Source organism: Lagopus leucura, unplaced genomic scaffold (genome assembly GCF_019238085.1).
Source record: "Lagopus leucura isolate 7727_CA_CO unplaced genomic scaffold, USGS_WTPT01 Super-Scaffold_100040, whole genome shotgun sequence".
Taxonomy (NCBI): domain Eukaryota; kingdom Metazoa; phylum Chordata; class Aves; order Galliformes; family Phasianidae; genus Lagopus; species Lagopus leucura.
In genome coordinates this window covers 4,162,529-4,175,826 of record NW_024962289.1, presented here as the reverse complement: position 1 = coordinate 4,175,826, position 13,298 = coordinate 4,162,529, and the positions used below count along the sequence as shown (strand labels likewise).

The window sequence follows — 13,298 nt, the reverse complement described above, 5'->3', positions numbered from 1 at the left end:
AATTACTGAATAGACTTAAAGCTCTTCAACCTCAAAAGCAGACAGCAGAGGGGATATCAAGGGCTTGAAATCATGAGTGGTACGGAGAAGGTGAAGCGGGCGTGATTGTTCGGTGTTTTTCCACTGGGAGAGCAGATTTCAGCAGTTGAAAAGGTCAGGCAGCACATAAAAGGATGTACTTTTTTTTTACAGAAAGCATAGCTGAACTGTGGTTCTCTGAGCTCCAAGATGCTGCAGGTGCCAAAAGGTTGGTTGGCATCCATGACACCTTGGTAATGAAGGAAAAAGTCATCAGTGGCTATTAAGACAAAGATAGAAACTGTTTCAAAATGTTCTTATTCCTCTGTTTGTGGGAGGCTGGGTAATGGTGTCACGAGTTCTTACCTGGTGGTAAGATTTGTAGAGTCTTGTAGAGTCACCTGCGTGGGGCCGAAGGAGCTGAGTCCCACTGCGATGAACGCGTCCGGCCCAGCCAAGCAGAGCACATCCCCTGGAGGATCCTGCTGTCTGGTAGAGCATTATGTGATATCCATGAGGGTAGAAGGGGATCTGTCCTTTGAAAAGAAGGCTTATCCATTGGGTGCTCATGAAGACTGTTTCCTGGACTGGACCTTGTGGGAAAGGATAATGCAGACCCAAGGGCGTTGGGATGAAGGCGAAATGCCACCTGCCATCCTCATGAGTTGTGTGTGATAGCTGAGGGTTGTGGCTGTTGGAGGAGAGTCTCTGAGTGAGAGGGAGTGTAATGAGGGGTGAATCTGTGACATCCAGGCAATTAAGCAATCGACAGTTGATGGGCTGCCATAGAAATCCTTATGTGGATTCTGCTGGGAATGGGTGAGGATCAATCCACTGCGTGATGGATCTTCCCTTTATGAATTTGGAACAGATCTGGAGCGGCAGCTGGGACTCAAGTGCAGAACCAGACTTTTTCACAGAGCAGGAAGAGTTTAGCAAAGTAACTGTTGGGTATTTCCTGCGCTGGTTTTAAACTTTAGGAAATGACATGTGAGGTCAGGGACAATGTATGGATACAGTCAAATCCTTAAGTATTGCTAAAGAGACATTGTAACAATGAATTTGATTTGGGAAATTGCAGGTTGGAGGACTGGCTTCTGAGAATGTGAGATGGGCTGAAGCTGTGAAGGACTTCAGACGGCAGCAGAGCACTTTGTGTGGGGATGTCCTGCTGACTACAGCGTTTGTCTCCTACCTGGGGTACTTCACCAAGAAATACCGACAAGACCTCATGGATAAAGTCTGGAAACCATATTTGCAGCAGTTAGAAGTAAGCCCTGCTTCCTCTGAAAAGCAGTTGTCACTGGGCATAACATGGCCATGAATTGTTGTCCATGGGGCGTCCTCCAAGTAAGTAGCACCCCTCTGCCTCACCGAGTTGCACTGAGGATCAAGTCATAGCCACGCTTGTTTCCTCTTTGGGGAAGACATTGTGGTCTCCTTGCACCATGCGGGTGATTCCATTCCCCTATGGACAGTGGAGAAGCCGCAGAGCAGCATCCCAAACGTGGAGACCAGTATCAGTTTGTGCAGGAGTCAGGGGCAGCCTAGAGAGGAGATAGTATGGCATAGGGACTGCTTGAAAGAGACAGAGCTCACTGCCAGCACTTTGGTAGGCTTGGAGAGACTCCAGATGGTACCTCATGCAAGACATGAGCTCTGTTCGTGCTGGCCATGCCTCTCAGCTCCTGAGCTTCATCCACGTCTTGGTGTTCTGAGCAAATGGCCATCATGCTTCAGACTTGGTAATATTTCACAATATTTCCTGCTAGGTACTTAATACATCAATAAATTAACGTGTGCTCGGTCTCCTGCAAGACTGAGCTTTTGCACATCATTACCTAACTGGATGTTACAAACCCTGGTGAAATGCCAAGAGGCTTTTATGTAAGGTCACAACTGCAGTGGTGCCCAAATCAAAAGCTGAGAAAATGAGCAAGTTCCCTAGGATGAGAGAGGAAAACAAATCATCCTGTGTTCTTTAATACTAAACCAAAAGCTTGGTTAAGAAAGGAAATGTTCCAAAAAGGGCCTGACTTGGTGCTTAGAGATTTCACATAAGTTGGCTCTATTTCCATTTGGAAATTAACGACCCTTCATGTGCAGATAACTGGCACAGATAACTTTCTACTTGTCACACCCAGAAGCGGCCTCCCATGTCAGAGAAGTGTTTCTGGAACTGCAGATGCCATTTTGCAGCACAACAGCAGGCTGATGAGAGTGTTAATTATATTCTTCTAAGCTGTCATCTCAGAGTGCTGATACACAGCAGTGTGGTCTGATGGTGGCTGGGTGGGCTGCAGCTTTTCAGGGCTCTCAGCACTCAGCAGGCAAAAATCTCTGGGATCCATGCATAATTTACATTCATTCGCAACAGGAGTGGAAAACACTTAATATTAGATCAAAACTACCCCGTAGAATGGCAAAACACTGATAAACAAAACTTCTCAGTTTTTAATTAAGCTAAATTTGCTTGAGTTGTTTCGCTCGCTCGTCTCTGTGTGCGTTAAGCCATGCTCACTGCCTTGTGGTGACACATTTCTCCTTCCCCCCAGGTGCCGATCCCTGTAACCCCATCCCTAGACCCTCTGACCATGCTGACAGATGATGCTGACGTTGCAGCTTGGCAGAATGAGGGGCTGCCGGCCGATCGGATGTCCACTGAAAATGCCACCATTCTCACCAACTGCGAGCGTTGGCCCCTCCTGGTGGATCCCCAGCTGCAGGGAATCAAATGGATCAAAGCAAAGTACGGCGAAGACCTGCGGGTGATCCGAATTGGGCAGAAGGGGTAAGCATCAGCTGTGTCACATAACAGTGCCTCTTCATGGCTACCTGCTCCTTCTGGTTGATGAGCGGTGTGTGTTTATCTGCAGCCATCTGAGCCCATTACATTGAAGGGAAGCCCTCAAAAGCATTTGTTGCTTATTCATTACCAAAATGATAGAGATTCCTCATTAAACAGGGTCTGCTTGGTGCTTGGCCAAGTTACCATAGGAACTCCTCAGAAACAGAGATTGCAAAGAGCAGTGTGCTGGAGGCTGGGTGATGCAGAGGACTATGCCATCACCCTCAGGCTCATGTCGTGTTGTGTCCTGACTTGGTTTCACCATGAGTGAAGCTTCCTACAACTTGGAAGAAGGCAAAGGTGAAGCTGGTGTGAGGGTCACCACCCCACTGGGCTAACTCTGTTCTGTGTTGGCACCAGCTGGGACGTTCTTATCACAGCACCCCTGCCTTCTTCTGGGCACATCTTCTGTAGGAAGGCTTTTTGACTCCTGGCATTTGTCTCTGGTCAAATCACCATTTCCTGCTATATGAACTTGTACCCACTAGTGAGGACTCCCATCTGGGAAGTCACATCCCTGCTTGGATGCTAACTCTGAGATTTTTGGCTCTTTATGCATTATTTTGCACTGGCAGTAGCTGAGAGTGACCCAAGAGCTTAGTGCTTGTTTGGGGGTATTTGGCTTTGCTTCTACTGGAGCATTGATCTGTCTCTGCTTTTATCATAGAAAATAACAAGAATTTATTAGATTTGCTCTCATGTGGGCTGAGAAGACATTTGGAAACAGCGGTATTTTTCATTAGAGCAAACTTCTGTTTCCTGGCCAACCAGGTCACTATACCTTGCAGTTACTCAAAGGGGAAAAGTAAGGATGCCAGAGAAGGCACAAATCTCCAGGAGGAACAGACCCTGTAACATTCATATGCTGCCATTGCAGACATTTGTGCATCTCTGTTTCCCCTCCTGACCACATACACAGCTGGCAGATACCCTGAGAGGGGAGTCAGACATTGCAAAGGGGCCCAATTCCCTTGTGAGGAAAGAAGAATTCAATGGTAGTGCCACTGTCCTAAACTCATTCCTGACCCCAGGGCACAGCAAGGATGCAGCTTGCTCTTCTGCTTGCTTTTATGCAAGGTTAACTGCACCAGTGGCTTCTACGGGAAAACAAACTACTTGCAAAAAGACCTCACAATCCGACCCATCTTTTCTTGGGAAAGAGGATACAGCTGTTACTGCTTGCCTCTCTCCCTCCTGGACAGTGCCACTTGCAGCATCACATGCTGTCACCATCCAACCCTTCTTCTTCTCTGCCATTTCCTGACACGTGCATGTAGTGCATCACAGCTGGAGCATCCCTCTGTCCCCTGGTGGCCTCCTTGCTGCAGTGCATTTCAGCCAGCCCCAGGCTTGCTGTACTGGGTGCTAATGCTGCCTCCACAGGTATCTGGACACAATGGAACGAGCCCTGGCTGCAGGAGAACTGGTTCTGGTTGAAAACCTGGGAGAGTCCGTGGATCCAGTTCTGGGGCCGTTACTGGGGCGAGAAACAATCAAGAAAGGAAGGTGAGCTTTGGGAAGGCTCTGTGGCCCGGGTGCTTCCATTTCTACCCTTTTCCTGGTGAGTGTTCTTTGTGTTGCTGTGCTCTCCTTTCCTGACCTCATATAGTATGCTTGTCTATGGCAGCACGAACACCTTCCCTTCAAGAGTGTTTAAATCAGGCAGTCACAGGTCATTCACTCATAGGATGAAATAAATCTGGATTTTTCATTTAGCTGGACAGCACTGTTCAAAGCTCACGTGAAAGTGAGACCTGCGATCCTCCTCTGGGTTGGGTGACCTTGGTGTCTGTAATTGGCTGTCCTGATGCTGGATGACCAAAATAGCTATGGCTGTTACAAAGAAAAGGTAACCTTGGATTTTAGCAAACACTGTGCATCCTTTGTGATTACAGCTGCAGATGTATACATTAGGAATATATATGTGATTCTAATGAGGGCAGGTTCTTGGTGGCACTGCCTCAGTACCTCACATTGCAGCAGGAAATGACAGAAATCTGGCTGGACTCTGAATCTCATCTTCCTTCAGTTCCATGGGGACTGTTTTCGTACTTTACCGTGGGCTTTTTGTTTTCCAGCACCTGTGTCAGTCCCATTCCTTTGTGGCTGACCACACAGACACATGCTGGTGGCTCCAGGGCAAGAAGTGGAGGCTGTGCTGGGTGCTGCCAAGAGCTGCTTGTGCTGGGTGTTCTCTCTCTTCCCGTTTCCCAGCCGTAAAAACAACAGGGGTAGACAAGGAGAGACTGAGGGGACTGATGTTTGACTGGAGAGTGTATTCAAATTCCTGTGGTGACACCACTGCTTCCACTACAGCCCATCTGCATCCCTGGAAGTATCACTGTCCCCCCATGCATTTCCTGTTCCCCTTTTCCTCTAGTTCCTGTGGGTGTTATTAGATTTGTGTTCAGAGCACTCATGTCCTGGAGTTCAGCCTCCCAGCTCTCTGAATTTTGTACTGGATGGAATGGGAGATAGCTGAGCTCTCCCAAGTGGTGCTTCCTCCCAAGAAGGGTACTGAGCTGCTCCCTCTACCCAGCCTTGCTGCTCAGTGCCACCAGAGGCAGCCTGGTTTGAGCAGCACACCAGGCAGTTGTGTCTGTAGCTAATCAAAATCTCTGTGCTGTGAGGCTTTTCCTGCATATTCCATCTTTGGGAAGAGTACAGTCTTCCATTAAAAGCATGGAGAGCTCCTGGTTTCAACTGCCCATCCCAACGCTGGAAACTGTGAGCTTTCTCAGATGCACTCCAAAATTGAGGAGGGGTGCTCTGGGGTTTTTAGCTTAAATCAGAAGTGTTTCAAGTGTGTCCATCTTAAATTATTTTGCTCTAAAAGTGATTTCTGTATGGAGATGGCAAAGTCCATTTTTGGTGGATTCCACTGGCTGATGCCACCATTTGTCCCGGAATGAATGTGCACCCATGCTCCTTTTGCTCCAATTTCAGGTACATTAAGATTGGGGACAAGGAGTGCGAATTCAACCCTGCCTTCCGTCTGATCCTGCACACGAAGCTGGCAAACCCCCACTTCCAGCCCGAGCTGCAGGCACAGTGCACCCTCATCAACTTCACCGTCACACGGGACGGCCTCGAGGAGCAGCTGCTGGCGGCGGTGGTCAGCGCGGAGCGGCCCGACCTGGAGCAGCTCAAGGTGGGCAGGATGAGATGAAAAATAATATACATATTTTCAGACAAATAGCGTTTCATGTGTAAAGGCGGAGAGGCTGCTGAGCACCTCGTAAGATCAGATTTCTCTCGTAGAATCATGGAATGGTTTGAGTTGGGAGGGACCCCTAAGGGTCATCTAGTGCAGCGCCTGCACTGAGCAGGGCACCCACAGCTCCATCACAGCCCCTCCAGCCTGGCCTTGGCTGTCTGCAGGGATGTGGCGCCACCACCTCTGGGCAACCTGTGCCACTCTTTTTGTTTGAAACCGTTTCTCTTTGCCCTGTCACAGCAGACCCTACAGAAGTGTCTGTACCCTTCTTTCTCACAGCCCCTTCAGACCGTGAAAGACCACTCTCAGCCCTCCCCAGAGCCTTTTCTTCTGCAGGCTGCACAGCTCCATCTCTCACGACCTGTCTCAGATGATAAGAGTTGAGGAAGAAGTGATTTTCTGCTACTTTTTGTTTTCTTGGTATTTTTGGGAGCACTTAGACAGCAATTTCAAGCCTTTTCCTCCAAAAATGTGGGTAGAAAACTATTTTTCCTACTCTTCTTCTAAATGGAAGCAGGTTCACATTATGACATTTTTCTCCATCTTTCACTCTTACTTTAGAGGTAGGATTAATCTCACTTAATTTTAGGCATTTGTGTCCCACTGTAAATGTTGTGAGGCTGATAACTAATTTTTTTCTGTTCTGATTCTTATTCACTCTTGTTTGTAAATGGCCAAAATGTTTTCTCTCTTTTTGCATTTAAATAAATATTGCTTCTGTCTCAATACATCATTTTAAAGAAAAGCCTTGTTGCTAGCGGCACACTTAGTGATATAATGGATATGTATAATGCTGAATATTTACTGAGAGTCAGAATGAATGTAGTGCACACATTCGGTCAGGCCAGGCCACTTCTGTAATCATCTTTTCTTTAATGAGATTCTAAACTATGTTATCCGTGCAGCCTTAACGATGCATTTCATTTGAAATGGGCTCATGCACTAACGAGCCAAAAGATGGCATAAAGAATGCATAATGACCACAATTAATGCGTGAGCTGTGGCTTTTTGTGGGAGCCAAACCATCCCTGCAGCCTGGGGACCGTGGGCAGCTCCTGCTGCTGCTGGGCACTGTATGGGGTGACCCACAGCACGGAGAGGTCGCTGACTGCTGCACTGAGGGCAACAGCACTGCTGGTAAAGGCTGCTGTCACAAGGAGAGAGACTGATTCCATGTCGTAGATCAGGTTGCCCAGGGCCTTATCCATCCTTACTTTGAAAGTCTCCAGGGATGGGGCACCCACCACATTTCTGAGCAACCTATTTCAGTGTCTCACCACCCTCGCTGTAAAAGATTTTTTCTTTATATCCAACCCAAATCTCCCCTCTTTAAGTTTGAAACCATTTCCCCTTGTTCTATTACAGCAGTCCCTGCGGGAAGAGCCTGTCCCCTTCTTTCCTGTAGCTCTCCTTTAGATACTGACATTCTGGTCTCAATCTCCCCAGACCCTTCTCTTCTCCAGGCTGAACAGCCCCATCTCTTTCAGCCTGCCCTTGTAGAGAAGGTGTTGCATCCCTGGGATAATTTCTGTGGCGTTTCTCTGGACATGCTCCTACAGCTCCATGTCTCACCTGTACTGAGGACTCCACATCTGGATGCAGTGCTCCAGGTGAGGCCTCACAGTGCAGAGCAGTGGGGCAGGATCACCTCCCTTGCCCTTCTGGCCATGTTGCTTTGGATGCAGCCAGGATAGGGTTGGTTTTCTGGGCTGCGAGGCCCAGCTGTCATCCACCAGTGCCCTCAAGTTCTTTTTGGCAGGGCTATGCTCAATCCTTTCATCCCCCAGCTTGTTTTGGTAGTAGATGTTGCCTCAACCCAGGTGCAGACCTTCCATCTGGATTTGTTAAACCTCATGAGGTTCACCTGGGCCCACTGCTCAGCTTGTCTGCAGATTGGTGTGGGATGTAATTTTCCTGGTAAGAATATTTAAATATTTAAGCTTATTTCTTCCTTTCCCCTCTGTATCCTTTTTTCTACCCCCATTTCATTCACTGACGTTAAAAAGCTGTTGTCTGAGAGCTGTGGGGAGCAGTACAGGTGTGTACTTTGGGGTTTCCCAAAGGAGAGGTCCTTTCTCCACGGGTGCTCTAAGCCGTCACTGCTGTGCTCCAAGTCTTGTTCCAGATCACACAGGTTGGTAACAAGTCCTGCACCAGGCCTGTAGCCCAGGTGAGCTGCAGGAACAAAACAGTAAGTGCTTCCAGCATCACCTGCTTCCTGAACCAGCACTGTTATGTATCAGCTGTGAAATAGCAGATAATGAGCTCCACTGCAGGAAGAAGAAATGATGACCTTGCTCCTGCTGAAAACAATAGCATGAGAGATCTGCAACAGATGCAGGCTTTTGAGGGAAATACAGCATTGTGTGCCCTTCTGAGGGTGCTTTCCAGACACTGCATAGTGATTACAAGCTATTGGAGCAGAAGTCACACGCGGCCTCATTAGGAGCAGCAGGCTCGCAGGCTGCGGTCTGCAATAATAGCTTGCAAAATGTCATTTTTCAAGGCATGCTATGCTTGAATGACAGGAGCTTACAGAATTAACTGTGTTAGTTTAAGGCGTGTTTCAAGACTTGTGAAATATTCACCACCTGTGTGTAAGGCCTAAGGAGCAGGCCTTTGAGAACAGCCCTGCTGCAGGAATCACGGCATGCGTCAGTGCGCACTGCTGCATCCTCAGGTTGGCACTGACACAAAATGAGTGCGTGCGCAGCAAGTGTGTGAAATCTCAGCCCAAGTATTGGAAGATGACTTATTAATGGGAGAGTTAGCTAATCTGCTGAAAAACCTTTGGTAACGGAGCAAATACTACTCGGTTCTATCACTTACATGAAGTGTGGGGATTTAAAACTGTACAACAGAGTAGTGTTTTTCATACACAGTCAAACTAGCGGTTGGCTTAGTTTTTGTAGGGAATAGCCACCAGGCTTGTATCTTCACAGCATCCAAATCAGGTGCATGGCTGTGCCACAACGTGTTTTCTGGTCTGGTGCTCGGAATAGGTGCTCAGACAGGGGAAGTTTAACTGAGACAGGGGAGGTTTAGGTTGGATATGAGGAGGAAGTTTTTCACCCAGAGGGTGGTGAGGCACTGGAACAGGTTGCCCAAGGAGGCTGTGGATGCCCCATCCCTGCAGGCATTCAAGGCCAGGCTGCATGTGGCTCTGGGCAGCCTGGGCTGCTGGTTGGCGACCTGCACACAGCAGGGGGTTGGAACTGGATGAGCACTGTGGTCCTTTGCAACCCAGGCCATTCTGTGATTCTACAGTAGGTGTTTGCAAAAAGACCACATAGTGCCATGACATGGTGCACCTCAGATCCAGGAAAGATGCTATTTCCCTGAGCAAGCACTTGGATTACTGCAGTCAAATTTCTCAGGAGGAACTCTGTTCTGGAGGAGAAGTTCAGAAAGAGGCCATGAGAGATAAGTCTCTTTCTGCCATGAGCAGTGTCAGTTAGTGGGATCTGTGCAGAAAAGGGAAGCAGAGCAATTGGCTGGGGAGAGCCAAGGGGCATTATTTCACAGAAACAGTCAAATTCAGGTCAGTCCTTGTGACAAAATGGTTGCCACTGGTCTCTATCTGCTTGGCCACATTAGCATTGTCTTTGCGAACCCTTTGCCATTGGGGATTGTCCTGGTGTGCGCAGCTTCTAGCACTGCAGGCTGGTGGTCTGAGGGAGACCCTGGGTGCAGGGTACAAATGGGAGCAGCAGTTGAGTGAGACCTTGCCATTTTGATCCCAAGATGAGTAGCTCACCTCTGAACCCCAGGGAGCCTGCTGATGTTCTCTTCACCCGCATTCAGTCGCTTGGTTCCCATTGCTGGTGGTACTGGTGTTGGTCTGCAGTGGGAAAGGCAGAGGTTAACAAGGGCAAGTTGTATCTGTTGATACCTACGCTTGCTCCAGAGGAACTATCCAGGCTGACATAAGCTTCACAAATACTTACTTTTAAGACAGAGATACAGGATGTGTGTTTGGGATTGGTGGATGGCAACCCAGCCCACAGCAGGGGACTGGAACCAGATGATCCTTAAGGTTCTTTCCAACCCAAACTGTTCTCTAATTCTGTGATTCTTTGAGACAGAAGCTGAAAGTCTTCTCCTTTTTTATTTCCAACACTTTAATACTTTCTGAGTGGAAGGGCTGAGTTCTCCTGTTGCTTTCTGTGCTTCCTTCCCTGAATCAGTGGTATGGAGAATTCCCAGAGCTCTGCTCATATGCAGGAATCAAAGCAGGAATAATCAGTGTGGACTGTGGCAACAGTCACTTAGAAGCCTGTTACCCTGTGAAGGGGGTTAATCCTGCATGTTTTGTGCCTAAGACTTTATGAATTGCTTATTTGCAGTCAGATCTCACAAAGCAACAGAATGGATTCAAAATCACCCTGAAAACGTTAGAGGACGACTTGTTGTCTCGGCTGTCGTCAGCATCTGGGAACTTCCTGGGAGACACAGCATTGGTGGAGAACTTGGAGACCACTAAACAGACAGCAGCAGAAATTGAAGAAAAGGTAAAATGACAGTGATAGCTCAGAGGAAATTGTGTGAGATGTATTCTTCAAGGATTTGTGGGTGAAACACATCTTTGCAATGCTGGGCTCTTCTTCTGCTGAGTAGTGAAGAGAAAGTGATATAAATTGAAGTGCTCTTCATTCTGGCCAGCTTCAAGCCGTTCAGTTCTTTGGAGCTTTTGTATGTTAAATGGCCTATTTAAGACCAATGGAAAATGGCAGTGGCTGATGTAAAGACGATAAAATTTACACACTGTATCAAGGCGGCTTTAAACTGCTCCAGCATAATTCTGAACGCATCACACTTCCTCAATTAAGCTGCATTTTAGTGCTGCCAGGGGACCGCAGTCTGTTGAGTTTGTGATCTCGAGTGAATCTGCAAGAACTTGGCTATTTTGTTCCATTCCTTGGGATGTAAATCAGCTGCCAGTGCTGTCACCTACCCAGGTCACCTTGCTGGCCACACAGGGACAGTTAAGTGCATGGGCTTTGCCCTTACACCAGGTAGGCTCAAGAACTGCATGTATCACAGCATGTATTGCAGCAGGACCCCGGTCTGGCTGTCCTCAGCTGCTGCCCCCCCAGCCCTCCCATCTTCACAGCCTGTGCTTGTCCTCCAGCCCACGGACATGTTACCTGTGTGCTCAGGTCAGGATCAGGCTGCCTCTCACTTCATGCCTCCACATTAAGAAATGAAATGATTTCTGCTAGCTGTCTGAGGGACATTACGTGCCTCCAGCTTCCTAGGGATGGTGTGCTTGTACTCCTCAAAGGGGATGCTGAAGGAATGCTTTGACACAGCAAGGCTGATATCGCCCTATTGAATTAACTGTTCCTGAAATGTTTCTATTTCTGAACAAGTGGGGGCTGTAAAGATGATCCCTGCCAACTCTGTGGCAGTGAGGATGAATTTTAGAGATTGCACCTGGTTTTGATGAGTTTGGTACCCACGTAGAAAGCTGCTTCAGGGCAATATTATAAGTCTGCTTCTCAAATCAACCCCTACTCTGTTCTTGGTTTGGCTACAGAAAAAATAAGTCAAGATTTTCTTTCTGAGGAGTCCTCTCCATTGTATTTATGGAAAGCAGCTGTCTTCATCTCCTCCTCTGGATTTTGCATTTCTGGATTTGTTAAGCATTTTGGGGTAGGACAACTGAAAGTTAGTTGTCTGGACCATGCTGAAGGCTCCCTGCATAGTCAGTGGAGAGATGTAGATGCTATCAAAGATGGGGTCAGGATGTGGAGAAGTGTGTTAGGTGTATTCGTGATCCATGCAGATGCATGTTTCTGCAAGAGACTCTAAAGCTGTTTTATGAAGGAATCTGAGATGTTACAGCCCATCATTGCTTCTGAAGATGTGCCACGGACCCCAGCGTGTGTGTTGGTTGTGTGCAGCAGGGTGTGCTCAGTCAGTGTCTCAGTGGGAAGGTTTGATGTGCTCTAGCAGCTCGGGTCTATGCCTAGCAGTGTGCGTTTCTCTGGGGGCTGTGCTGTGATCTGCAGGGCTGTGCCACACGTACTGATCCCATTTCTGCCATGTCCCCATGGAATTGTTTGCTGAACCTGGTGGATCAGCGCTGCGGCACTTCTGGCTGTACGTAGCGTGAGCCTACCATAATCCCCAGGAGGCTCGAGGATGTCGCTTCATGCTGCTGAAGTGGAATAAAAGAATGAACAGGACTGAGATGTTAGTGGGATGATGTGTCTGCCAAAAGGATTTTCACTGTGTCCATCACGGCAGCTATGCTGACACCTGGCCAGGAAGGCAGGGAGGCATTAGGTGCTAGAGAGGAAAGGCAGCAAGTAGCTGAGAAAATTAGCAGTTCTCAGCTTGGGAGAAGCTGTCTTATGAGCAGCACTGTCTGTTCAGTCCTGTTATTAATGATTTGCACAGGATGGGGGCAGTTAGCAGGAGAAACTCACTGATTATAAAAATAATTCCAGTTAGTGAAGAGCAGGAACCCTAGTGAGAACTTTGGAGGGGGAGGCTTGGGAAAACAGAGGATTGGACATGAGGATGAATGCAGCTAATGAAGGATGTGCCCGAGGACAGAGGCTGCTGGGAGAGAAGGCGGGTGGGTTGAGGGCAGGTTGGCCACCAGTTGGCCTGGTGTCTTTGTGGCAGGAATTGCCTTCCCCCCAGCTGCAGCTTCACAGAGCTCACAGACATGTTCTCACAGTGCCGTCGTTCTGTGTTTTCCCTCCAGGTCCAGGAGTCTAAGGTGACTGAAGCCAAGATTAATGAGGCGAGGGAGCACTACAGGCCTGCCGCCGCACGGGCCTCTCTGCTCTACTTTGCCATGAACGACCTTCGTGCCATCCACCCCATGTACCAGTTCTCTCTGAAGGTACTGTCCCCGTGAGTTCCGTGGCAGCACTGCAGGGCAGCTGAGCCCTGATTGAGATCAGATTAGATCAGTCTTAATGAGCTTTCCTTTCTTTTGCTTGGTTTCTGTTGAGGCAAGTGAACTGACGGCTTGTAGAAAGCCACAGTCTGGCTTGGAGGTGCATTAATGGCCTTGATTACAGAAGATTCCAGAAGTTTATTTGCAAAGTAGAACTTTACAAGCCATTTGTTATCTCCTCCATATTCACAGCCATCTTGGCTTGGCCGAGGAAGATGTGCAATGGATTTGAAAGAGGTCGTCTTGGAAAAGAGCCAACAAAGTACTTTTTTCAGTGTATTTTATATATTTATGCATTA

The 13,298-nt window shown here is 48.1% G+C and overlaps 1 protein-coding gene across 1 annotated transcript in view; it reads left to right on the top strand.

Annotated features, from left to right (window-relative positions):
* DNAH9 (dynein axonemal heavy chain 9) overlaps positions 1-13,298 on the top strand; it is a 190,824-nt gene that overhangs the window by 113,108 nt on the left and 64,418 nt on the right. Inside the window, exons 52-57 of the mRNA XM_042883918.1 lie at positions 1,100-1,288; positions 2,574-2,809; positions 4,250-4,372; positions 5,813-6,017; positions 10,430-10,594; positions 12,802-12,942. Coding sequence (XP_042739852.1) covers positions 1,100-1,288; positions 2,574-2,809; positions 4,250-4,372; positions 5,813-6,017; positions 10,430-10,594; positions 12,802-12,942 — 1,059 coding nt within the window. The remainder of the gene's footprint in view (positions 1-1,099; positions 1,289-2,573; positions 2,810-4,249; positions 4,373-5,812; positions 6,018-10,429; positions 10,595-12,801; positions 12,943-13,298) is intronic.